This window comes from Parambassis ranga, chromosome 22, assembly GCF_900634625.1.
Source record: "Parambassis ranga chromosome 22, fParRan2.1, whole genome shotgun sequence".
In the NCBI taxonomy this organism is placed as follows: domain Eukaryota; kingdom Metazoa; phylum Chordata; class Actinopteri; family Ambassidae; genus Parambassis; species Parambassis ranga.
The window spans coordinates 11,950,622-11,976,420 of NC_041042.1; the positions used below are offsets into that span (position 1 = coordinate 11,950,622).

General features: G+C 42.5%; 5 protein-coding genes across 10 annotated transcripts in view; 3 read left to right on the forward strand and 2 right to left on the reverse strand.

Annotated features, from left to right (window-relative positions):
• Positions 1 to 93: 93 nt before the first annotated feature.
• prorp (protein only RNase P catalytic subunit) lies at positions 94 to 6,840 on the forward strand. The gene is made up of 10 exons (XM_028395470.1): positions 94 to 1,309; positions 1,411 to 1,549; positions 1,682 to 1,916; positions 2,007 to 2,302; positions 2,395 to 2,442; positions 2,551 to 2,683; positions 5,040 to 5,150; positions 6,116 to 6,264; positions 6,370 to 6,568; positions 6,643 to 6,840. Exons 1-10 carry the CDS (start codon positions 898 to 900, stop codon positions 6,769 to 6,771), a joined length of 1,851 nt encoding a protein of 616 aa, XP_028251271.1. The 5' UTR covers positions 94 to 897; the 3' UTR covers positions 6,772 to 6,840.
• A 207-nt stretch (positions 6,841 to 7,047) lies between these two features.
• Positions 7,048 to 9,842, forward strand: psma6a (proteasome 20S subunit alpha 6a). The gene is made up of 7 exons (XM_028395062.1): positions 7,048 to 7,219; positions 7,676 to 7,770; positions 7,884 to 7,965; positions 8,056 to 8,211; positions 8,310 to 8,488; positions 8,591 to 8,685; positions 9,020 to 9,842. The coding sequence occupies exons 1-7, from the start codon at positions 7,144 to 7,146 to the stop codon at positions 9,075 to 9,077; spliced, it is 741 nt and encodes a 246-aa protein (XP_028250863.1). The 5' UTR covers positions 7,048 to 7,143; the 3' UTR covers positions 9,078 to 9,842.
• An 851-nt stretch (positions 9,843 to 10,693) lies between these two features.
• nfkbiab (nuclear factor of kappa light polypeptide gene enhancer in B-cells inhibitor, alpha b) lies at positions 10,694 to 13,950 on the reverse strand. The gene is made up of 6 exons (XM_028396211.1): positions 13,603 to 13,950; positions 12,536 to 12,641; positions 12,236 to 12,446; positions 11,678 to 11,766; positions 11,287 to 11,547; positions 10,694 to 11,191 (listed from the first exon to the last, which is right to left on the reverse strand). The coding sequence occupies exons 1-6, from the start codon at positions 13,854 to 13,856 to the stop codon at positions 11,156 to 11,158; spliced, it is 957 nt and encodes a 318-aa protein (XP_028252012.1). The 5' UTR covers positions 13,857 to 13,950; the 3' UTR covers positions 10,694 to 11,155.
• Positions 13,951 to 19,339: 5,389 nt separating this feature from the next.
• insm2 (insulinoma-associated 2) lies at positions 19,340 to 21,319 on the forward strand. The gene has a single exon (XM_028396025.1). It carries the CDS (start codon positions 19,340 to 19,342, stop codon positions 21,317 to 21,319), a length of 1,980 nt encoding a protein of 659 aa, XP_028251826.1.
• An 895-nt stretch (positions 21,320 to 22,214) lies between these two features.
• Positions 22,215 to 25,799, reverse strand: part of ralgapa1 (Ral GTPase activating protein catalytic subunit alpha 1) — a 45,595-nt gene continuing 42,010 nt past the window's right edge. For 5 of the 6 annotated variants that reach the window (XM_028396497.1, XM_028396502.1, XM_028396499.1 and 2 more), the window contains one exon: positions 22,215 to 25,229. In XM_028396497.1, the coding sequence (XP_028252298.1) occupies positions 25,084 to 25,229 (146 nt within the window). In that variant the 3' untranslated portion in view covers positions 22,215 to 25,083. The remainder of the gene's footprint in view (positions 25,230 to 25,799) is intronic. The other variant, XM_028396498.1, reaches the window with a different exon arrangement.

Consider the following 25,799-nt stretch of genomic DNA (forward strand, 5'->3'; position numbering starts at 1 on the left):
CTACAAACACACAGGACCACCACTCCTGTGTACGTGTGAACTCATGAAAGGAAATGTTTCTGATGGTGGTTGTAGTGTGATTGCTGTAAGCATGTTGATATAGTTGTAACATGAAGCAGATTAGCCTGCTTAGCAACAGGGTATTAGAAACATGTCTATTCGAGAGGATGGAGAAGAAAATGTGAAAGTATTATATACGTGAAGGCATGCAAATGGCCACACGGTGGCACTATTACAATATCAAATTCAACATCATCGTCATATTATTATTATTATTATCATCATTATTATCACTAAAGCGGACTTATCTTTACTTAGTAAAGCTAGCGGAAGAGCACACAGATCGCTTGTAAGTGAATTTAAAATGAAACATTAGTCCTGACATTTGCTAACTGTGTCGCCCATTGTTTCATAGTTAATGTACAGTCTCCAGGTTTGTGGTGGCATGTCCATTGCTCGGGTGGTGACAACGTGAAAAGTGTATATCCCCTCTTTAATGATAAATTATGCGCCTTTGTTTTGAAAAATCTTGACACCCTACTAATGTTGTCTGACATTGATGACGTCACTGTGTGCGACTCGTGTCATGCCTTTCTGCAGTTGTGTTTAGCCATAAAGTTTTGTAGCTGTACATATTCTACGTTATCTGAACGGCACATTCAGCGGTTTTGTGAGTCGCGTTTATTATTGTGTATTTATAGTTACAGCGCTGTTACGAGCACGTGGTAGTTAGTCATATATTGCTATTTAGAAACAGAAAGGTTAGCTGGCTAGTCTGTTTACCTCGTCATTGATCACTGTAGCTAACAGTATGTGTCAGTTTTGTGGTTAGCTTGTTTGGGAAGTAAGTGTTTTATTTTTTTGTAGTTCTATCTCTAAAGGATTATTTTAAAGCCTATGAGAATAAAAGTCCTACCAATGGGCTCCACCTTGATATTAAATGTCAGAATATACCTTAAGTCCTTTAAGTCTTTTACAATAATGACTCAGTCACAGCTGCTTCCCTCAGCACGCTTTTTCTGCACCAGAGACCCCAAGCTGGGTGGCAGGGAGGTAGACAGACGAAACCGTGTACAGTCGGTTAAACCTGTTAGAATAAAAAACAACTCCATCAGACGGCAAGAGGATGAAATGGATCCAAGAGGTATGAGCTCTGCTCTTCAGCAGAGGCCTTCCTTCCTCAAATCTGTGTTTGCTGCTGGGACAGCAAAAAGAACGGCAGAAATGTTAAGGAGGAAATCATCTCTTGTCGCTGAGGAAGAGGAGCAGGATGAGGAGGGGCCTGAACAGAGGGCAACTAGGAGGGCAGGTAACTAACAAGAATCTTTGGAATCTGTTTGTATCTTACGTCTACATTAGAATATATTTTTGTTCAAGCCCTCCGCACTAAAATATGGATGGCGTTCACAGAAAAGATGCAGCCTCCTGATCGGCCGCTCTCTGCTGCTGAATGGAAGAAACTGAAGGAGAGTCAGGGGAATTCACCTCGTTTTGACATCCAGATGATGGGCTCACTTTTTACCTGTGGTGCACAGCTGGATATTGCAAAGTAAGAGGCGGATGCTATCTGTCTGTAATTACACTTGATAGCGGTCCAATTTTCTTTAGAAAAAGGTGAATTACTCACACAGTGTGTGTCTGTAAATCCTATTCAGGTAAATACATTCACTTTTCTTTTCAGGTCCTTGCTGACATTTGTAGCCATGGAGACAGGCACACTGTCCTATGAGCTGTTGCTACGGTATTTGACGCTGTGTGTAAGGGGCGGCCATGACTCAGAGGTGTTTGATGTATACGATATCATGCGGGCAAATTTCCCCACTCTGGACACAGGAGCCTCCTCCCTGTTTATCAAGTCCTTTAGCCGGACAGCGAGGTGGAGGGAGGCTATCGGCATCCTGCACGAGGTTAAGAAGGTGAGCAGCTATTTGTTCAGGTCAAGACTTAGAGTGGAGATAGTGAACTGACTTTATCCACCATTATTTGATTTTTCTGTTGTGCTATAGGTCTTAACCCCATCACCACGCAACTATGGCAATGTAATCGCAGCAGCAGTGTTACACAGTGACAACACCACTGCTTGGGCTCTTTATGATGAATTAATACAAAATGAACTAAGCCCACTCCAGGAGACCTGGGAATATCTTTTTAAGGGAGCAAGTAAGATGAGGGGAAAAGAAGGGGCGGGAATATCTCAGACTGAACAGCAGGAGAGGCTACTGGGAATTCTTATGGACATGAGGAACAACCAAATCTACCCACAGCTCAGCCTCGCCAGCACCATCAAGACCTGGTTTGAGAGGTATTTTAACTCATAAACTGATTCTTTACTTGGAATGTATTTTTTCACTCCACCCTCTCATATTTCTGTTCTCCATCTCTTCCTGTCTTCAGTCGCACAGAACAGAAATGGACAGGAAGCTGGACAAGCATCACCCCTAAGTAGTACCTAGTAGTAGTTTTTGTTTCCATCTGTATGCAAAATTCTGCATTCTATTTGCACACGTGTCAATGTGTCATTCACTGTATACACTGCTTACATGTGTTTAGGGGTGTGTGTAGGTGCTGTGGTTCTGATTTGGAGTCCATCCAGCTCACTGCTGAGGAGTATCAACAGCTGAAAGACAGAGTGATGGCTGACATCATTCAGGGCCAAGATGTTTTTAACAAGACCACTCCAGAGGTATACACACACACACACACACACACACAAACAGGGACATTTTAAAAATGTAAAAAAATGATTTACACATCAGAAATGCAGTGTTGTGAGACAATAACATGTGCCAAGCTTGTAAAAAATAATTTCTAAAACCACACTTCTCGTCTAAAACAGGGTAGCTTTTTGGCTAACATCTGCTAGGTGGCGTCATTGGTACACATGCAGCATCAGGCTGTTAAACTTGGCTTGTAGCTGGTCCAACAGCTGCTATAATTGTCTAGATAAATAAAAGGAAATCGACTTTAAATGGTCCATTTCTCTTGACTTTAATTAATTAATTAATTAATTAATTATTAATTAGACCAAGTCACAATAATAATAAGCCTCATACGTCCTGTTTGATAGACAGCAGTGCAGCAAAATGAGTATTTTAATACCTGTTTCATTCAAAGTGAAAGGAAGTCATTACGTTATCTTTCATACTTACGTGTGCTGTCTGTGTGGAGCTGAGATATATTTTAATAGGTTTTGAATGTACTGGCTGCGTGTTTTTATAAAGCAGTAGAACCAACTCAAAACAGCGTTATTCACCTGAAGCAGAAGAATTTGGCGGCATCGCCTGTATGTAGGTCAGTTTTGCATGTGTTTTTCGATAGTCTGAGTTTGTCAGTGGAATAGTTAGTTAAATTAAAGGGGGTTTCCAGCTTGTGAATCTGGACCAGAACTACCTCCTGCTGAGCAGACAGAGGAAGGCACACAGACTTGTATTAATTCTTCATTTAAGGCAATTAATTTTGAGGGCAAACAGAGTGCCTCAGACAACAGTGAGGACACAGAGTCAGAGAGGAAGGAAGGGCAGAAAGTCATCAGTGTGAAGGGGAGGTGTCCTTCTGTGTAGTGCAATCTTGCAGATGTACAGACAGAGATAAAACCAGCTGTGCTTTTTCTGTTGTGTTCTAATATAACACAGTTACTGTACAAGCTTCAGATACAAAAACAGCATCAGACATTCTCAGCTTGTCTGATTTAACTGATTTCAGTTCACTAAGCACATTCTGTTCTACCTTGTTCTATGATTTAGAAAACATTAGGGTGGTGTTATAGGAGATCAGAATCTAAAATGTATTAAAATATGAAGGTTAACGCATAACTGAGGATAAGTGTTTTGGACAGACAACAAGAATTCTTTAAAAGCAGCATTAGAATGATAATGATTTTTGCATGCTATATAGTTCAGTGGTAACATTCTTAGATATGTTTACAGTGTGTTATTGTGCTTTGTGTTATAAGGGTGCTTAAGTAGTATTGTAAGCTTATGCATACAAGTACAAATGTGTGTGTGTGTGTTTTACACAGTCATATAATCCAGTGCAGCACAATGAGCTGGTTTCACATATCAGCTCTGGAAAGTCCCTGGATAATTATACTGGACTTTGTGTCTCTTCCTTTCTCTCCCTGTCTCTTTCCTTTTTTAACTTTCTTATTTTTGTATAAGTGTATTTTATTTAACTTGTCACCATAACTACCTGGGAACAGCTCTCCTCTTCTCACATCTGCATCCTCCCATAACCTGTTTGAATAATCAAATTCACCTTTGAACATTTAGAAAAGTTCCCTGGATGTTGTTGCAGATGTAACTAGTGTGTGTGTGTGTGTGTGTGTTCTTAAACATTCTGAACAGATTAGTCAGCATCAACAGAGACCTCCAGCTGTTCTATCTAGATTACAGTTCCTTCAGAAAATTGCATCTTTTTTCACATTTTTAAGTTTTCTGTTTATGACACTGTGTAGTCAAGTCTCACGTCCAGGGGAATTCACAGCAGGCTATTTCCATATTGCTGCTATTTAAAAGTGAAAGCACTTTTCTAAGCTTCAGAGCAGCTTTATAGAACAAGACTTCCGAGTAAGTTCTCTGTAAAAGACTGTTTCCTCTTTAAAGAACATTAGAATACGTATTGGAATGTATATCTATTGTTATATGTGCAAGTTTTGTCCCACAACAAAAACAAATATTTCCCAGTTTTATAAAGCATGTGGTTCATAAGCTATAAAAATTTGCTAAACTTTGAGAACACCAAGTTCTCAGCACACTGTTAGTTGTGCTGCCAGCTGGCTCCGTGCCATCTCACCACTGAGAAGGAAAGGCCAGGTTGATTTATTACTAGCCGAACTGTGATCAGTCAGTGAGAGAACCATCAGGCAAGTGGGCTCGCAGGTGGAGTTCAGATACGCTCCTCGACTCCAGGAACAAAGCCTCAGCGTTGTTATTGGAGAGCGGTGCAGACTTTCCCATAACTACTCCACTGACTTACTGTATAAATGTCACTCTGCATATCTCTAATATGTCTTGTGTGTCACTCTAATTTTGTCTGTTTAGGAGTTGCAGCGGTTCAAGGTGTTTGTGCAGAGGAAGCCAGCTTTTGATGTGGTTGTTGATGGGCTCAATGTAGCAAATGTCAACAATGACAAAAGCAAGCAGTCAGAAACGGTAAGAAAATATCAAATGAAAGAGTTGAGCTCAGTGTATTTGCAGCATCTGCCCCGCGCGTCTGTGCTCGTTCTGCACACACTCACTCACTGTTTTACAGTCTAGATTTTAGGGGTTTCGTCCTACATATCGTACGCCGTCTGAAGCAGGGGCTTTTTTTCGCAGGTTACAAAATGACTAACTCTGCAGCGCGTGTCTCTGTGTGAACAATAGATGTGGGTAGGAGATGCCTTTTCAACTGGCCAGCACCCTATTTTAACAACCATGCCCACTTGTCTGCCTGCCCACATATATCTATCAGAATGTGTGTCTGTGTAACAACTTACATTCTATCTCTGCCCACAATACATCACATCTTTCTCTGGTATTATGTAGCTGCCAGACAGAGGAAAGTACAGACAGATAAACCTATTTCCCTATCTATTCATCTTCTTTGTGGGAAAGCTAAATAAATTATGAAAATTAATGCAAATGACATAGGAATTTACATCAGGACAGAGCCTTTTATTCAAATGCATGAATCAGACATCTGCTGAAATATGAATGTACCTGTTGAAATTTAGAAGGAGACAATGTAAAAGTATTTTAATTAGAAGCATTTTCATGCTTCACAAACTTACTTACTTACTGTTTTGTTAAAAGAAAACGCAGCAGATCTTGTCCTGACTTTATGTCAAAAAGGTCAATTCATAGACTGTTGTTATTTCTCATATGAGAAGATGTGTGCACCCATTGACATATCCTGTGTACCCAGCTTACAAGGCTTATTCTGATTCACCTTTGTAATTTATACTGTTTATCTTTTTAAAACTTGTACGGTAGGTTTTACGATATTCACACACCTGCTGTAGCAGTAGATGCAAAGTATGTGAAACCCCGTCCTAAAGCTTGTTTTCTCATGTGTCCTAAGATGTGGTTATGTGTTTGGATCAAAGGGTATTGAGGTGTATGTGTGTGTGTTTCAGCTGTTGGCGGTGGTGTCAGAGCTTCAGCGTCAGGGACTGACTATACTGGTGCTGGGAAGGAAACACATGCTGCGGCCCTCCAAATCCTGGCAGAAGCAGAACATGAACCTTATCCAGCAGAAAGCCCACTGCTTTTTTACTGATAATATGTAAGCATTGGATAAAAAAAATAATAGTATGGAGTAAGCTTCAATTAGTTCAGATGATTTTTCAGATTTTTTAACCTTAAACCTGCCTGCTTGTTTGTGTCTCAGTTCAGAGGATGACCCCTTTTTGTTGTATGCCACATTGCATTCTGGGAACCACTGTCTGTTTGTGAGCCGGGACCTAATGAGGGACCATAAGGCCTGCCTGCCAGACGGAGCCGCCAGACGGCTCTTCTTCAAATGGCAGAGGGGCCATCAGCTGGTAGTGGATGGATGGGTCGCAGCAGGCAGGAAAGTCCGATTTCAGGTGAGGAAGGAGGGCACAAAATGAAAAGATGGAAGAAAGAAGCATACAAATTAACTGCGTATGTGTGTTTACAGAGTATTCCAAGCTACGACACCATCGTTCAGACTTCAGGAGACTCGTGGCATATTCCCTATGATGACACAGAGGACAGGAGCACATACGAAGTGCCACAACGGTGGTTGTGTCTCACCAAGAAGGACTGAACACACTTGTTTTTTTCATGACAAAACGTGTAACTTGTACAAAAATGTAAATAAAACATTTACCACGCCTGATGTGTCTGTATTTCCAGAATACACCAGCTTCCAACCATGAGATAAATGTATTTTCATATTTATTTATGGATTTATTTATTTTTCTGTTTGTTTATTTTCTCTATAAAATGATAAAGTGAAGTCGAATTAAAGAAAATAAATAACTATAAAATAAAAAATAAAATACAAAGATTACCCGGATGTAGAAACCTTGAGTTGGCCATATCATTTCCGGTGTCGGTCTTTGCCATGTTTTGTTTCTGTTACCTCTCAGTTTAGTTTCAGTTTCAACTAGATTTACTTCATTTATTTCTAGCCGATATGTCTCGGGGGTCGAGTGCAGGGTTTGACCGGCATATCACCATCTTTTCTCCGGAGGGAAGACTCTATCAAGTCGGTTAGTAGTGAATGAAACGGACAAAACTCAACCTGCTCTGTCATTACTCTGCTAACATGCTAACATTGACTAACAGGCTAATTGCTAAAAAAAGAAAAGACAGTATTTCGGGAAATTGCAGTACAGTAAACACAGCGATAATTAATATATATCTGTCATTATGTAAACATAATTACTCAAATAATAATGCTAAATTACTGGCTTTGGCTTTTTTTTCTGTTGTGCTAGCTACCCAGGCTAATTTAGTGTATCAGTGGAGGGTTTACCATAAATCAGCAAAAGTAATAGTTTATGTCTGTTGTGGCTGTAGGTTGATTCTAAAGCTGAAGTGTTCTGTTATTTTAGTTAGCTTTATAGGCTTTATAGGTAATTTTTATTTTTACTCCTAATATATTGTTATTAAGATCAGATTAAGAGTTGTGTTGAGGATGATTGTTTATTTTTGCTTTTTTTCAGAATATGCCTTCAAAGCTATCAACCAGGGAGGACTGACCTCTGTGGCGGTCAGAGGGAAGGACTGCGTTGTTATTGTCACGCAGAAGAAAGTGCCTGTCAGTGAAAACACAACAAAGTTTAATGTTTTGTTCACACACTCCAGCTGTGCTTGCAAACCCTTGTAGGTGTCTCTGTAAGCACCTTCTTACTCACCCTTTGTGTCTCTCAGGACAAGCTGTTGGATGCCTCGACAGTAACACAGCTGTTCAAAATCACAGAGAACATAGGCTGTGTTATGACCGGCATGACTGGTAACAGTGTCTATAGTAATATAACCAACTCTTTGTCAACTTGTTGAATCTTTTGTGCAACATGTTTTTTCTGCCTCTCCCTCACTCCAGCTGACAGCAGGTCTCAGGTCCAGAGGGCACGGTATGAAGCAGCTAACTGGAAGTACAAGTATGGCTATGAAATCCCTGTGGACATGTTGTGCAAGCGTATGGCTGACATCTCCCAGGTCTACACGCAGAATGCTGAGATGAGACCACTAGGCTGCTGTAAGTAATATGTCTGTAATTACTGTCATTATAAATCTTTCTTCTTTTTGTCCATGTTGCTCCCTTTCATACTCCTCTGCTTTGAATGCCTTCTGCAGGTATGATAGTGGCTGGACTGGATGAAGAGTTGGGTCCACAGCTGTATAAGTGTGATCCAGCTGGCTATTACTGTGGCTTTAAGGCTACAGCAGCTGGAGTCAAACAGACAGAGGCCACCAGTTTTCTGGAGAAGAAAGTCAAGAAGAAGCCGGACTGGACCTATGAGCAGGCTATCGAGGTTAGAAGTCACGCACACGTACTCCTGCTGCCCTTATACACAAAATCTGTTTCAGAGATGCAATGTTTAATCTTTGTTCCCTTTCTTACTGTCCCAAAACAGACTGCTATCTCATGTCTCTCCACTGTTCTGTCCATCGACTTTAAGCCCTCTGAGGTAGAGGTTGGAGTTATCACCTCACAGGAATCTAGATTTAAGTGAGTATTGTTAAAAGAGGACATAACTTCATGGCACTAAAAATGAAAAAGGCTCTTTTCACGGCTGAGCTGCTGCTGTAAATAGGTTTAGCAGACAAAAACCTGAAAGCACTACAGAATTGGTAATGTGTTGGCTCTGACAAGAGTTCCTTGTTATTGTTTTTAAACAAGAAAATAATAAGAGGCAGGTGTAGTGTTGGAAATTCCCAAAAACTAAAACCACGGATGAGATCAAAGGAAGGTTAAGTGTGTTCTCAACATGTGTGTGTGTGTATATCTACACAGTTTGGCAGAACAAAACATGTGACCATTAAATTGTGTGTCTGTGTTCCAGGATTCTGTCAGAGTCAGAGATTGATGCTCACCTAATGGCTTTGTCTGAGAGAGAGTGAAGACGTTGGCAGCTGTTTTATGAAAAAGGAAAATAAACGGTAAAAACAGAAAGTCAGACACAAAAAGCCTCAACTAAAATGAAGATAAAGGAGGAGTTTGTCCTAAGGAGATGTTAAACACATTAAGATAAAAGAACAATAATGCCTGCCTGATGGATAGTATGTGTTAACCACCAGGGCAGACACTTGATCGTCCCCAGCCTCATATACAGGATATATTATCCAACAATATTATCCTCACACCAACTCCCCAGCCTGAATTTTCCTTCTATCTACAATGAGACACCCTGACTGCCGCCAGCGAACATCACAGATCCTGGAAAGATTCTGCCATATGATGCAGAAGTCTGATGTGTCAGATCGACAGCTAGTCTCTCTGACTTAAATTGATGAGTGTGACTTGAACAGATTGGAAGATGGAGGTGTGGTAACACTACAATTGCAGCACAATACCTCTGAAATGTGGACTTGTAGCTCCTTGAGTCACTGTGTTCCTGCAGTGCTTCCTATCCATCTTCACTCAGGGCTGCCACTGCATATATCTGTCTGTCTGAGTTTCAGGATGACATTTTTGCTGTGTACTTTTGTAAAACCCAGGGAGATGCAGTGGGAATTCTCCTACTGCCACAGCCATTATCACACTCTGTTTAGGTCTGCTCAGGTCAACGTCAATTCGGAAGTCAGTAAAGATTTCACTCTCTCCCTGCTGCTGCACTTGTTGGTTCACTCTACTGCACTTCTATTAAACCCAGTTTTTATTTAACATGTCAGTTTCAATGTTTACTTCTCTGTGCTTATTTTAGACATCACATTGAAAGGTCTAATTGATTTGATATATGCAGCCCTAGCAGTTTGCAACAGGGCAACATAAGGTCTTCTAACATTTTACTATAATAGTCATTACAGGAAATATAAGTAATATTTGCACTTAATCCATACTAATATTGTAACTTAATAGAATTAAATAAGTGTACATTTAGTTCAAGCTCCTTTCCTCTGCTTGTCCTTTACTTTAGCATTCTGTTGAGCAGATTCCCTTCTTTGGGGAAGGGAAGCAGGAATGTGACGAACAGCTGAAGTGTTCTGTTCCTGGGAATTTCCTGTCCCTTCTCTCCACGCCACACCCTCCAAAAACTTCCTGGTTTAGATGACAGAGCAATCCACCTCATTCTTCTGCAAATTCAAAAATTTCCCAGTCTCTTATCTCTTCTACACACACACACACACACACACACACAGACAGAGCAGGAGGAACTACAACATTCAAAGCTCAACCGGTGGCCAGTTCCTCATTCAGTGAAAATGAGTTATCAGCTGCATGATGTTATATGAAAATATAACACGGCTGGTCAGAACTGAAAGTCATCTGTCATACTTAGGAGGCCTTTTATTATAAGCACACACTGTAAAGTCGCAGTATAAAGGCACGTGGGTAAAGTAATTCCCTGTATAATTACAGCCTGTAATATTGTCAGGCGATACCGATTATATGCTGCCTTCTTTATGGCCTCTATATTGTTGTATAACCAAGATAATGATCTGCACAATGTTGACATGCAGAAACATTTTTTTAAACAAAACAAAAAGTAATCAATCATTCACACAGGAGGCCTTAATTGTTAAATATGAGTGTTTTAATTTAACTGGAGTGTGCTGAAACTGATGTCTGACATATACAACCTGCTCAACTGTACACATTCACAGCTTCCATAAAAAATACATCTTTGTATACACAGCATTTACAATATCATACAACAGAGCTATTACAGGTACATCTGTATGGAAAGATGTTTTTTTTATGACAATGATTTGCAGTATCTTCAGAACACAAGCAATCCTTTTACACAGATGTCCCATCCTGTGATAACGTGTCGCATATGATCGCGTTTCCCCCGCATGCAGCCATCAGTCCGTTACTTTTTTTTTGCAGCTGCCAGTCCACCTCCTGGTAGCGTCCCCCATTGTGGCTACCTCCTGATACATCATTACAGATGTAATGAACAGGCCGAGCCATTTGTCCTTCATCATCGTCATCACAGCCTCCTGCCTCTGTAACTTCCCCACTGTCTCGTTTCCTGCTAATGGCCATTCCACTGAATGTCGTCATAATCCACCTGCAGACACATAGGAAAGAGAAAAACTGGTTACACACCACGATTATTCTTCCTTTAGTCATGCCAGACTGGCAGCACCGACAATTTCAACAAACCTCCTCATCAGATTCCTCAGATTCCTCTTCCTCACTGTCGTCTGGATCACTCTCAGGCAGCTCCCTCAGATCAGGATGGGTCACGGCGTACAGTTCTTTCCTGATCTCACAATTGTCCAAACCATAGGTGAGGTGGTAAGGGGTGTGACCCCCAGAGGAAAGTAGGTTGGGGTCTGCCCTTTTTTTCAGCAGCAGTTTGACCAAGGAGAGGTTCTGCTGGTCAACAGCCAAATGCAGGGCACTGCGACCGTTATGCTGCTCCTAAACATGGACACAGATAGTACAGAGTTTTGATTGGCTGGTCAACAAATGGTCAAAAAAGTTGCTAATAGTTTGTGAAGTATGCAGATAGTTTGTGTTCAGTGTATAAAAGACATGTTTTGTCGTTTACCTTTGCATTAATGTCAGCTCCTAGATCCACCATTTTCTCCACCAATGAGAGGAAACCGTGGACTGAGGCCAAGTGAAGACAGTTTTGACCTATACAAAAAAATAAATAGACACTCAACAGCTGACACCAGACTAGTACACCTCATTTATATCTGCACTATTGTAGAAGAGTGCAACATCTGAAGTTAGGCCATTCTAATGAGCTCACATCTCTGCTAATACACCTTACTGCATTGTGAGATTTAAATTGTTTGTGCTAAAGTCTAGAACTAGACCCGTCATTCATTCCATTTGGAGCCTCAGCATCTAATATTATGTGGTATCCCATTTTTAGTCAGGATGTGCTGGCATGAAAAGCTATGGCATTCCCCTTGCTTCCTAAAATGTTTCTTCCCTCATAACTGCAGTATTCTGGGATTAAGTGCAGCAGAAATTACCCTTGGCTCCCTTCATTCCTCTCTTTAAATAGGAGTTAAGAATAGCTCGCAGGCTGGTCAGTGATACCACCACAGGAATAAAAAAAAATCTAATAATATAGAACCACCAACCCTTATCTTACCATTATAATTGCATGCAGCCATCACTTTGTGTAGATGCTCTGGCCGGCAGTACTGAGTGATGACGCTGAAGCAACGCAGGTTACCATGGCGACAGGCAATGTGAAGCGGTGTGTCCCCACTGTTGTCCACCAGCGTGGGATCACAGCCGGATACCAGGAGAGAGTGGCACACATCCGGCTGGTTTGTTATTACTGCTAAGTGGAGGGGAGTCTGGAGCAGGAGAGACAAGCAACTTATCAAATCTGCATACACTTTGTAAGGTTTATTTTTTTTATAATAATGAAGTGCCTTATGCATACCTGTCTCAGGTCATTCTGTGTGTTGAGGAAGTCTGTGTTCTTAGATAGATCAATCATTGTTTTAATGTAGTCCTTGGCCTCGTGGATGATGGCCAGGTGGAGCAGCCTATGGAAGCAGAAACAGGAGGTAATTAGTTAAATCTGCAAGGAAACCTGAGACAAAAATAAATATAAATCACCCATCTGTGTCTGACTTATTTATTACAGAGGTTAGTTATTTATTATATTAGTTAACCAAGTCTCCATGTTAGAGGCCGTCAAACTTTAGATCCGCTAATACGAGTACTGAATTATGTAACTTTTTCCACACAAAGTTTATTTACAGCAGTTTTTCTTAGAATACTGTGATGACTGCATGACCCTATGTTTTCCTGTAACACCTCTGAAACATTTGTGTAAAATGGTTCACCGCTGTTTCAGTAACTTCCGGTCCTCAACTCAAAAAAAAGTCAAGTTCTTCACCTTTGACCCGATGGCGAACTATATTTCTTTGCGGATGAATTGTGTTAAAGTTTGTCTAACACTTAGAAATTCGTTTAATAGTCTTCCTATATGTATATGACTGTAAAAGCACACAGGTGACTATTTCCAGACTTAGGTTTCGCTCTTAGTCGCCGTTGCTGTGATTTAGGACACTTTATATCCGTCTTTTTCCTTCTTTTCTCTTCACGGGAACGCGCGTCGGTCGGATTCCTTGGCGACGCGCCCGGGACTTTCCCAATCTGCCCCGCGGCCATAGTAGATTCCCACTTGATAATGGCCTTTTGTTTACGTCCAGCACCACCGAGTTTAACCACAGATAGACCCATTATCAAACCGACCAACCTCTCTGTGCGTTCCTAACACTGCAGACATGTATTTTATAAGCCTCAAATTGAGAAGGACGCCTCAGCGAAGGCAGAGTTAGGCCCGGGCCTGTGCATTGTAATGACAGGGTAGGGGAAGACATTCCCTACAGGAAAGGCGTCAAATTACCACCAAGACCCGAGCTGGGCCTAACTCAGGCTGTACCTCCAAACACGTACAAAAATCCCACATGCGTTAACATTATTCCTGCTCAAACTTACGTGTCTCCTTCGTCTGTGGTCTGTGTTTGCCAGTCGTGCAGCTCTCCGGTTACAGCGGGATCTTGTTTGTGCTGCGGCGGCTCGTGTTCCAGCTGGAGCCGAAGGATCTCGGCCGCCACAGCCTGGTACTCCTCCTCTTTTAGCGAGTCCAAACCGCTGTCCAGCCGCTCGTCCGTCGACTGAGCCGCTTTCCCTTCTTTAGACTCCCGACTATAATCCATTTGGTTTATTATACTGGTCCGATGGAGGTCCATGTTAGCGCTAGCTGTTCGGGATACGAGGTGCGCTTGCTTGTACCCTGGCGGAGCTCTGAGTCTGCAGCAGTCTGTAAATGCCCTCTGTGTGGCTGCGCAGGGGCGGAGCTAACAGCTAGGTGGGGGATTTCCACAAACTGTCACTTAGAATAACACAGCTACAGATTGCTGGCTCCAAGAGGGGATTTCTGATGAGGCACATAAATACGCCACTGAGTTTGTCACCAAGAGAGCAAAATAATTCTGCAGACTTTATTAAGCTGCACATAAAATGCTATGTTTCAAACAATTGCATGGATTTCTCTCTCTCTATATGTTAACATTACAATCAGTTGTTGCTTTGAAGTCACCCTGCTGTCATGCACCTTATAAATAATACTTCATGCAGGGGCTTTGGGTTTCTGTTTTGACAGGAGGAGCAAATGCATGCATGGAAAGTCCTAAAACTGCACCTTCATTCACATATCCCTGGTGAATCACTTACCAAAGGGAAATGTTGCTCAGCAGCCCCTCTGTGTGATTGCAGAGTGTTGATCAAGCTGTGAGAAAAATACAATAAACACAAGAACAAAACCAGCAGGTCTATAGTGGAGTTTCCCTAATACCCGCACTTCCTGACCACATGGTCAACCTGGTGCGTTTGTTCTCAAAGACATTATGTCTCTTAGTGCTGACATTTTTAAACCCTGATCAGGTTTTTGTTGGTAGTTCTGTTGCATACACAGCTTTTTTTTCCTGCTAGCACTTTTAGGTCAAAGGTTGCAAGCATTTTCTAACCGAAGTAACATCTTTCCAACTATTTCTAAATGTAACGAGTGGTGCTCTTGCAGGTTTTTGTTTACTGTGAGGATCTCCCACAGTGCCTCTCCAATAGCTCAGTATCACATCACTCCTTCCATTCTTTTGTAGATAAAGTGGAAGGACTCCAAGTCCTGGAAAAGGCTGCGAGACTTCACAAGGCTGTGACCTATCACTTTAAAAACAAACGTCAATTTGAACATGATGTTCTGGAGGCTTGGGGGAAACTCCAGGCTTGTTTCACGACCCATTGTTCTGTCTGTGTGACCACTTAGATGCAGCTCAGTTAGCAACACAAAACCACTATATAGCAGTTACTGAAGTGAGAGAGATGACAGCAAATAAGCCACAGTCACACACAGTGTTCATGCAACATGCACACTGTGTTGATTACAATTATCTCTGAACATGTGATATAAAAAAACTAGACCTCTGTTTGAACCATCGTAAGTCTAATAAATGGAGGAAAGGAGTGCACACAGGAGGCTGGGAAAACGAAGTAGCTACACACACAGCAGTCAAAGAGGAATTAATACTCAAAGCACACCAAGAAAGAAGTTGAACGGCCCCAAGAGACCCTGGCATCAAACCAGCCCGCAGTGAGAGGGCCATCTGCTCTTTATCTCACGTTTTCTGCTTAAATACAGATATGTGTAATTGCTGCAGATATGATTGGATTTAGAGGAACTAATTCTAATTTTGACTGGAAACCAGTCAGATGGAACTCCGCTGACTGGAAGTCCACATTCATGCACTGCCAGACACGAAATTCTGAAACAACGGACACGCAAAACAAAAATCCATCACGCTAACAGTGTTTTTCACACTTTACATTAGCAGCCTAAAACAAAAAAAAGGAAGTAAATATAGTTGGCTTTCTGTGTCCAGTCAGTACTTTTTCAGCACATGACTCCAGTCTGGTATGTTTAGTGTGTCTTCTGAGTGGGAAATTTGAAGGAAGACACTCCAGACATGGTGTAATTTGTATTTGTACATCATGTGGAACTGCTTGCAGTAAAAATCACAAAGGAGAACAAAATAACACACAGATAATAATACCAGTTCCTGGAACAAATCAGAGGACCTGTTTCTTTTCTGCTTGCTCACTGTATTGTGGAGTTATTACAAATTATTACATTTCAGTTTTTGTGACGTACGGAAAGAGTTTTCAGCATTTTAAAGTGAAACTGATTCATAACTAGATATACCACATACCTTTTTACAACTGTTGTGAAAGTATGTGAGCTATTTCTGTTGAAGAGCACACACCTGCTGTATCATCACCATCATGTATTTGGGTGTTCATGGGAATCCCTGGACATTCTGGACATGAGAAGACATGTGCAGTACACAATGAGTCAACATGAATCACTCAGTCAGCCACACAGCAGTATGGTAAAGGGTCAAAGTGAACAATGACTCATCAGATCTCAACGTGTAATTCTTAAGATCGAGGCACAAGTTGCGACACATTTACTGTGTTCACCTGCTTCTCTACCTGACTTTATTATGTTTTTACCAGAGAGGTTTAAAGTGCTGTAAAGGCCTGCTGTTCAGTCCATTTCCAAATAATAAATTTGAATATTTGTTAAGCCCCGTCTGGCTTCTGTTTTTAACATGACAAATTTAGCTGAGTCTAATAAGCTGTGGGTGTGGGAGTTTATATAATCAGCACTCCAGACTTCCCTTTTATGACTGTTTTCCCTCAGACTGTACAAATGCTGATGATCGTGCAGCTCCAGTATCCTGCCACCCAGTGCTGGTGGACAACAAGCCACCAGTATTAAGATTAGGATTCACTTTATTAATCCCTGTGGGGATCAGAGAATTCTCTCGAGATCTGATGAAAATGCCTGAGCTGGCCGCACCCATGTAGGGACACACCAGGCAGCAGGGTGGGTTAACTGGAGGACTTAACTCTCTGCTCAGTGGGCTGCTGTCTGTCAAACAGGCTCTTCCTGCTTCACACATTTCAGCAGTATAATTAGATACACACCCTGTGTTGTTTTTCTAGAGGAACGGCAATGTGAACAGACCCTGAGTTGGATTTGTTTTATCACTTCTTTCAAGGCCAATAATCAACTTAGTTTAGTCTCTTTGCTTGTACTTAGTCAGAGCTCCAAACCTCTGTGTATGACATTGTACCACTAGATGGCGACAGACAACCACTGAGATGTTACAGACATCCACACTCACACAAGCCATTCAGAAGGATTGAAATGTTGACAGGCATCCTCATTTTTTATAAGCTTGAACACGGACTGATGGTGGTGTAGCAAAAATGAATTAATATCAATCTGCCAAAATGATTCTGCTTTTCTCCTCCAGCCTATTACACATTAAAAGACTATTTGAATCACAAAGTGAATATATATCCCTGTATCAGTGCTTAATTCAACATCTTTACCATGAATGAAGACCAGACCATTTCCAGCCTACTGACTGCAGGTGGAAAAGAGATGTAAACATTTCTTATATTTCAATTATGAGCCATGAGTTAAAAAAAGGCCCTGTAATGACAAAAGGCTTCTACTGGCTACAAGGTGCTTTGCATCTCATTTACCAAACGCCTAATTCTGTGAAACCCAACAAAATAGAGTTTACATTAATCTCTGTGAAGATGTAAACTCCATGTAAACACAGACAGACAGATCAGCTGCATAATACTGCAGCGCTTAAAGGCTTGTGACTGAGAAGCACAGATCAATAGAGTCATTTTCAGCAGTCTGGAGGATTATCCACCTCACTACCCACTGATGCAAACTAAAGACGCACACACGCTTCACATCCTCCAGCCTCAGACTGACTGCAGATCTATATTTTTACAGGAGATCGACTGAGAACATTCACCCTGTTTTTAAACTACTGAAGGCTGCCATGCTCTGTCCTGCTCTTCCTTACATCAGCCTGCAGACATTTTATCTGATATTTCATCCTTGCGGCAGAGCTTGGGAGTCTCCCAGTCTGTTTTTTTTTTACTTCAAGGTTTGATTCCTCTTTTTTGTTTGTTGTTTATCAGCATACAGGTATATAAAGGTTTTCTTATTAAATCTCAATGCAACAATTGTGGGTGTCAACAAGAAGGACAGTGGTTTTAATGGGAATGTGTCTTGCAGAGGCAAAAATGAGTCAAAACTAAAATGAAAAAAAAAAATTCTAGTAAAAAAATAAAAAAAAGTCTTTAAACAAATATATCATAAAATGCAGTAGGCCTATGAAAATCTAACCTCACTTTTTAAGTAAACTAAACTATAAATGTGAGCAACCTACGAATGAGACAGAATGAAGACACAAAAGGTCTCAGCCTGTCTCACATTTACAGGCTCAATCAGCGGGGTTAATGAAGGTTGAACCTGGGTCACGCTTTCATTAGCCGCTGACAGTTAAAACTAAAGAATCTGGAGGCTTGGTTCTTAATTAGATTTTAGTGTTGGACTCTCCACCACCCATCTCATCTCTATTCTCATGTCTATTCCCCAGACGGCCCTCGTCAAAGCCAGCAGCCCGACCCTCGAGCTTGTTCTCACGCTGATCCACCTTGATTGATTTCCAGGCAGCGACTCCGGCTGGCCAGAGCCTACTGGCCGAGCTGCAGAGCGCATGGCTCGCACAAAAGGGGCCCTATGGCCCAGAGGGAGAGGAGGGATGGATGGATGGATGAGTCTCCCTCCGATCTCTTATCAGCTTGAGCAGCTTCTAGTAAGGGGGAGGGCTGGTGTGAATAGTCCTCTCTCTCCCACACAAGATCCCAATCTGTCTCCTGCACTCTTTCACTGCGCTGCCCCTCTCTTCTGTTTCTGAGATAACGACACACACACACACACACACACAAAGCTGTATACCCGAGGTACAATCAACAGAAGCAGCGATAATCAGACACTTCAGGGGCACAGAAGCGGTCATTAGTAGTCTTAAAACAGATATGATCTTCACTGCTGAAGTCTCAACTGGTGATGTTCCTACACTGATTCCGACATATGAGGGCTCACTGATCAGTTAGTCTGTGTATGTGTGTGTTATTATAGGCCTACGCGTATTTACTGTTTTATTGTCATATTTTCTTGTTCACTGCTGCTACAACAACCTCATTTCCCTACAGGAATTAATGAAGTTAATCTTAATACACTTACAAACCTCATTAGGTTTTCTTGGTGAAAATACTGTTTGTCTAACGTGTGGCAGGTGAATTCACATCAGATCCTGCACGAAAAGAAACAAACATCTTTTAAGTAAGATCTAATCTGTAGCCCACTGCCTCATCTTTTGTCTTTTAATTAAATGTTGGTTCAATTTTGGTAAATAAAGGATATACATTTATTTCCATTCATCCTTCTGGGCAGTTGTTATATTTGAATGTTAACAAGAACAAAAGGTTTTGAGAATGTAGACAGAAATGTGACCCAGACGTTTGGTATTTGATCTATAATATTACTATAATTGATCACTTCACTTTTAAGACTGCCTCCGCCGGGTGAAAAGTCATTATTCAAATGAGAGAAGAAGAAGAAAACAAACACGCGCACCATGGACAGCTCCTCTCTCTCTCTCGCTCTCTCTCGTGGGCTCATCCCACCTGCGCGCGCCTCTCTCTCTCACTTCAAAGCTCTACATGAAAGTGGGCTCGAGACAAGAGTTGTTCTTTCTGTCTGCTGGTGCCACGCGCCGAGCACCGTCGTCCCGTCACCATGCCTCGAGGATTCCTGGTGAAGAGAACCCGGCGTGGGTCGGCGTCATACCGCTCGCGGAGCAGTAACGGTGGCGGTAACAAGCCTGAAACGTTCGACTGTGACAGGAGCACCTCTGATGCCACCAAACCGGATGCCTTGAGTGTTCTCCCGTTCCAGTGGCCAAATGGAGAAGTCCCGGTGTCCCGCGAAAGCTCAGCCGGTGTCAGGGAGGCGTGGAGCCCGCACGTGGAGTCCGCGCTGGAGGCAGAGGCTGACCGGCGCGCGCAGTTACCGGAGACCGAGGAGCAGGTGAGCGAGGTGGACGTTCTGAGTCCTGATGATAATGATGTGTCCTGCTTCTTTCAACCTCCTCCATCACACGACCTGACTTTAACCGAGTCCCGCAGCCCGGTTAAACCGGTTGGCACGAGACTCTTGGAGCAGCACGAGGAAGGAGAAGAACAGCTGTTTGCCGGCAGGTGTCTGACCTCAGCCTCCGTACCGGAGTTACCGGACCTGCCGTTCCTGGTGAGCTCCACTCCAACCTCAATGTCAGCTTCCATAGAGCGGCTCCTCGCCAGCAGCAGCCGGCACAACGTGCCGTCCTACGGACACAGTGACAAATATGAGCCGCACATGGCTCACGTGCACTTGTTCCCGCCACTCACGCTAGTGAACCAGGACCAGCTTCACGCGGCAAGAAAACGCGCCTTCCTTGAACCGGATCAACGCAGACACAACAAACAGTCGGTCGGGAACCCGTCAAAGAAACCCAAAGTGAACCGGAAACTTAACTTCGAAGATGAGGTCACGACCTCTCCGGTGCTGGGTCTGCGGATCAAGAAGGAGAGCCCCGAGATGAGGAGGCAGCGGGAGAAGACGTCTGCTCCCGGGAACCAGCCGCTGGGAGAGTTCATCTGTCAGCTCTGCAAAGAGGAGTACCCGGACCCCTTCTCCCTCGCGCAGCATAAGTGCTCACGCATAGTGCGCGTGGAGTACCGGTGCCCCGAGTGTGACAAGGTCTTCAGCTGTCCCGCCAACTTGGCCTCTCACCGCCGCTGGCACAAACCTCGCCCGGTGAACAACCCAGGAGGAGACGCTGCTACAAACAAGAGCCAGCCGCTGAAAGAGGCTCGTGGGCTCGTTCAGCAGCACGAGCGGCAGCCGCTGGAGATGGAGGGAAAAGAGAACGAGCTGCTGCGCGTGGACACCAATCAGCACCACGCGGCGCTGGACAGCTCCCGCATCAGGCGCGAGCAGTCCCTGCTGCTGCTCCACAGCCGGGCTCGAGACAGCCCCGACAGCGACAGCCTCGCGCCTCCACACTATGACTCCGCTGCTCATTACCGGAGCCCGGTGGAAAGCTGCCTGGACCTGCAGCAGCAGGTGAGAGCCGCAGACAGTCCACCATCCAGCCTCCTTCTACTTAACGGCAATCCAGACGAGCGCGCGGGCCTCCCACAGCAGCAGCAGCCGCCGCCGCCGTCACTCCCGCACCCGCCTTTACCGTTCGTCCAGTCGTTACCGGAGGAGGAAGTGTACGAGTGCCGGTACTGCGGGAAGAAATTCCGGCGACAGGCTTATCTAAAGAAACACCTGGCTGCGCACGAGATGACAGCGCGAGCGTCTCCGCCACCATCAACTTACGGCCATGCGCGCGAGGCGAGCGGAGGACAGAGCCAGGTGTTCCTGTGTCACCTGTGCGGCGCGCGCTTCCCGTCTGTTGAGATCAGGGACAAGCACCGTCTGTGGCACGCGATGAGGGACGAGTTACTGGCAGAGACTCTGGGAGGAGGACGCAGAGCGGACGTTTTCCACGCGCACAGAGAAGAGAGCGGCGCCGCAGAGCGTGGTGACCCGCAGCAGCAGCAGATTTTCACGTGCAAACACTGTCCCTCCACGTTCTTCAGCTCCCCGGGGCTCACGAGACACATCAACAAGTCTCATCCCACCGAGAACCGGCAGGTGATGCTGCTGCAGATGACCGTGCGACCGTGAAGCGCGCGCCCAGATCGAGATATATGCTACTTAATTCATAAGAGATCAGTTATTGATGATTATTGGAAACTTTATGTTGTAAAGTCGGACTGAGTTTATCACTGCGTGTTACGGGAGTACAGTTAAGTCCCTGTGCCTTTAATTTACATAAATAACTGCCCCATTATAACATAAACAGGCTCTGACCATGGTTCTGAAACTGCAGGATCAGGCTGTTATTGACAAATTTCATCTGGAAGCACAGTGAAATAAGCTGTGTGAGCTCTGTGTGACATGACATTAACACACAATCCGTACAGGTTGTGATCATTTACAAACAAAATGTCACAACCTAAGCTCACTTTGATTACAGCAAACAGGGGTCCCAGAGGTTTGCACCACTGAAACCTGATTACAGTGGAGTTCAGTGCATGTTTACCTCTCTAGACTGGCTGCTGTAGAGGCAGACCATCAACCTGTAATCACATTTGGAAAGTGACCTTCTTCAACCTGAAAACTAGAAAGAATTGATGTCCTGTTTTTCAAAGACAATAATAAATAATAAATAAATGTACAATAAATAAACAGAAAACAATCAGACCATAACATGCCTTTTATAGTAACTGTGCCAGTTCTCAGCTATAAAATATTTTCTACAGAACAATTAATGTTAGCAATGCTAGTAAAAATGTCCTTTGTCCTAATCAGTTATGGAGTACTGTTATTTATTTATATTTGCTAAATGCCTTTATGATGCTAAAAAAAATGTGACTGTGGTTTTATGAGGCCTATTTTGATATGGTTAGATGTGAAATTTATTCTAAATGACTGTCAATAAATACTAACAGAGTAATGCTGTACTGCAATTATTATTGTTTTAAAGCTGACGCACACATTCAGCAGAAGAATCAATAAGTCATTGGTACTTATCATTTATTGTCAAATTCCAGCAGCACATCCACACTGTGTGTCTGCAGCAGAACAGTACACGTGTTTACATACTACAGGTCTGACAGTAACAGTTTGTGGAGTGTGTGCACGTGTGGTGATAACAGCTGGTCAAAACATGCAGTTAGTTCTGAAACTGGTGTCATGCAGTATGTATAATCAGTAGTTACATCAGCTTTGTCCCAGACTAACACATGGACAACAACTGCACCCGTATCCGTTCAGAGCGTCTACTGACACAGGCACTAAAGATTTGATTGTGAGGGGGCAGATTATGCTGCTGCAGCTCAAACATGGAGGGTCCTTCCTTCCTTTGCTGAATTCAGTGGTCAGATTTAGGACAAAAAAAGCTGAAATACAGTTTGTATGTGACACAGACCGTCTCAGTGTGGGTGTTTTATTACAAAGCTGGAAGGGCTTTGGGTAACTTAGGCAGAATTTTGGTTTTTAAACAAAACAGTTCATTGCCAAAAATACAACATTTATTAGTTTATTAGTATTTACATCCTGTGTAAGTAGCTTTTGAATTGAACACTACAGCAGCAGCATCAAGGTATTTCTGTGTGGTTTAGATACTGGATAACAGTATGGGATGTAGCCAAGCAAAGCAGTCAGTGATATGTAGTCTATATATATATATATATATATATATATATATATATATATATATATATACAGCATCAGTCCCAGGGTGCAAGCAGGGGGCCCCACTATAGACCATATCCCAATCCAAGCCATTAATTTACAGGGCCTCAGCTTTAACATGCAACGTAACAGAGCATGAATCTAACCTGATATTACACTGTTTAAAAAAATTCAAACCCAAAATAGAAGGTTAAAAAAATAATAAAAAGCTGTACTTCTTTATATTTATGGCTGAACTTACCAAAGGTGTAACAGAAAATACAGTAACTTTGAGCAGTGAAGCAGCCACTTAAGATGCTGCCTCAATCTGGGAACAGATAAAGGAAATACTCCAATGTGCAAAACCCTAAAAACTTTTTTAGAGAATTTCCTCACTCAGAGGTGGTTTTTGTTTGGGCTACTAATGTGCTTTAAATCAAACACACCTGCAATACTTTTAACTGTACAAACTAATTCGTCAGTGTGATTTGCCCGCTGATCCCCTCTACCGACAAGTAGATCTGGGGACTGGGGACGGGTCAAAATACGCAAAGACAGGAAAACACTGCGTCTCATTTAGTTATGTGCCAAATACTGAAAAGTAGACCTAGCATTTAATACTAGAAGGTAAATCCCCCAAAAGATCTGCAGTGCTGCTAGTTTGTCTCTATGTTTAGAGCATCCCACACACACTTCTCCTTTGCTTTTCCACATTCTCACTGTGGTTCCAAGGTTCAGTACATCTGCTGAAAAGGGTTAGACTAAAATAAAGAAGTGCAAACTGTTAATGGAAGAGAAACTGTTAAAATCTTGTAGTGTTTACCTATGCTTCATTTTTTTTTAATGTGTGGTCCAACCACAGTTTGGCTTTGGCAGCTATTCTCACATAACTTTATATACACACACGACAAGCTTCCTCACACTGTACACATTCTTATAGATATCCAAATATCTACTATATATATATATTTATACTCATATATAGATATACAGAAATATTTATATATTTATATAATCAAGGGGACAAAAAAACAACAGGAAAGCCGTGGTTCCTTGCCTCAGATGATAAGAGTGACTAAAAATACAGCAACATTCTTGTTTGAGTCGAAAACACAATTTACAGTCTATTAAAAAAAAATGAAGAAAATAAATGTAATGAACATCAGTGCTTGTCCACATTTTACAGCATGAATGACAAAATATAATGTAACAAGTGCTCTGATCAGCTTGTTATTATTTTTTTTTTTTACAAAGCGCTAAATAAATCACCCAAACACTGTTCTCATCTCTCCACTCAGAAAGGAAGTCAGCTTACATTCAGTCCCATTAAAAATAATAATAATAATAATCAGGCTGGGGATTTTCTTGTGTGGCTCATTTTTTTTTGGCTTGCCAAGCATGCCACATAAACAAATATACGTTATGTGAGCAAATTAATTTGTATTTACATTTGACGTAGACTGAATCTTGTCAGGTCTATGCTGCACCGAGAACAAAAATAAACTTTTAATTAATCATCTCCATGCAACACTCCTGACGCTTCTTATATCAAAAATCCTGCTTCTGTCTGTACACGCAAACTGTCTATAGTACAAATATACAGATTCCCCGTAGCAACATTAAACGACACAACACAGAAGCTTTACTTTGTTATGTTTGATCTCACTGGATATTAGCGGAGGAGTGTATAATGTGGCACACACACATATGTAAGCTGTTTTTTCTTTTTTTTTTATAGCGGTCCTGGCTACACTGGCGTTTGTGCACTTCCTAACATGGCACAGGTTGTTTGAATGAATGAACACTCAGCTGCTCAGGCTGACCTACTCCAGCTGCTCTCACCATGGCACAGATCAGCATGCTGCAGCACTGCTCTTTGCAAACAGTTGCAGGTATATACACTGGCTGTCAGCACTTTAAAAGTTATTCTAGTCTACAGAATACTATGCGTATTTTTGGTTGTTTGTGACAGGGTGTTCTGGGCATAAAAGGCCAGTGTCCTGTCAAAAAAGGAGCATGCTGAAGGAGCAGGAACACACCGAAGCGCTTTAGGCTTATTACTTTTTTTTCTTTTTGTAGATTTTAATATGATAGCTGACCAAATTTTTTTTTTAGAGGATTACGTCACCTCCGACCGACTGAACAAAAGCTTTTGTTTCCTAATATATGATATGACGTGTTCTTTTATGGCTCAGCAATGTGATCTGGGAAGCTCAGGTCTTGTTGGCCGATCCAGAGGAGCGCCGTAGCTTCATGGACATACGACTTTTACTAGTCCGAGGAGACATGGGGGACGCCGAGTCGCTCCCGGCCTCCCCAAGAGCCGGACTTTCTCCCCGAAGAATCTCTAGGCAGGAGCCTGAGGAGGGGGAGGAGGAGGGGGAGGCAGGGGGATGTAAGGAAACATGGGTGGGGGAGGGTGGAGGTAAATAAGCAGAAAAGGATGAAGGATCAACAAGAAAATTCCATGTCACCCCATGAATATCTACTGAACAAGACTGCACAGATTCCTACAGGTAAGACAGACAGAGTGAAGGACACACAGAGACACAGGCAGACAGCAACAAAGACGGGCAGAACAAATGTCTACACAAGCTCAATTCACTCGGGTTTTATTTTATAAACGAGTTCATGTCGGTTCCCTAAAACCACTAGACATATTTATGATGATATTCAGTGAAATCAACTTTCTGTGGCTGCACCAGTCTGATGTTGACCAAAGATAAATTAGGCCTAAGCTAATGAACTGATCCTATAAACTTGTTAAATATAAATCTTTTGCAACTTTCTTACCTGCATATGCTAAAGCTAGGTACTAAACAATCAAGTCAGATTCCTATTTAGTTGTTTAATGACATACTGTCATTGTCATGTTGAAATGTCTCACTGATGAACTGCGATTACATCAAATTCAGACACTGGGGCTCTA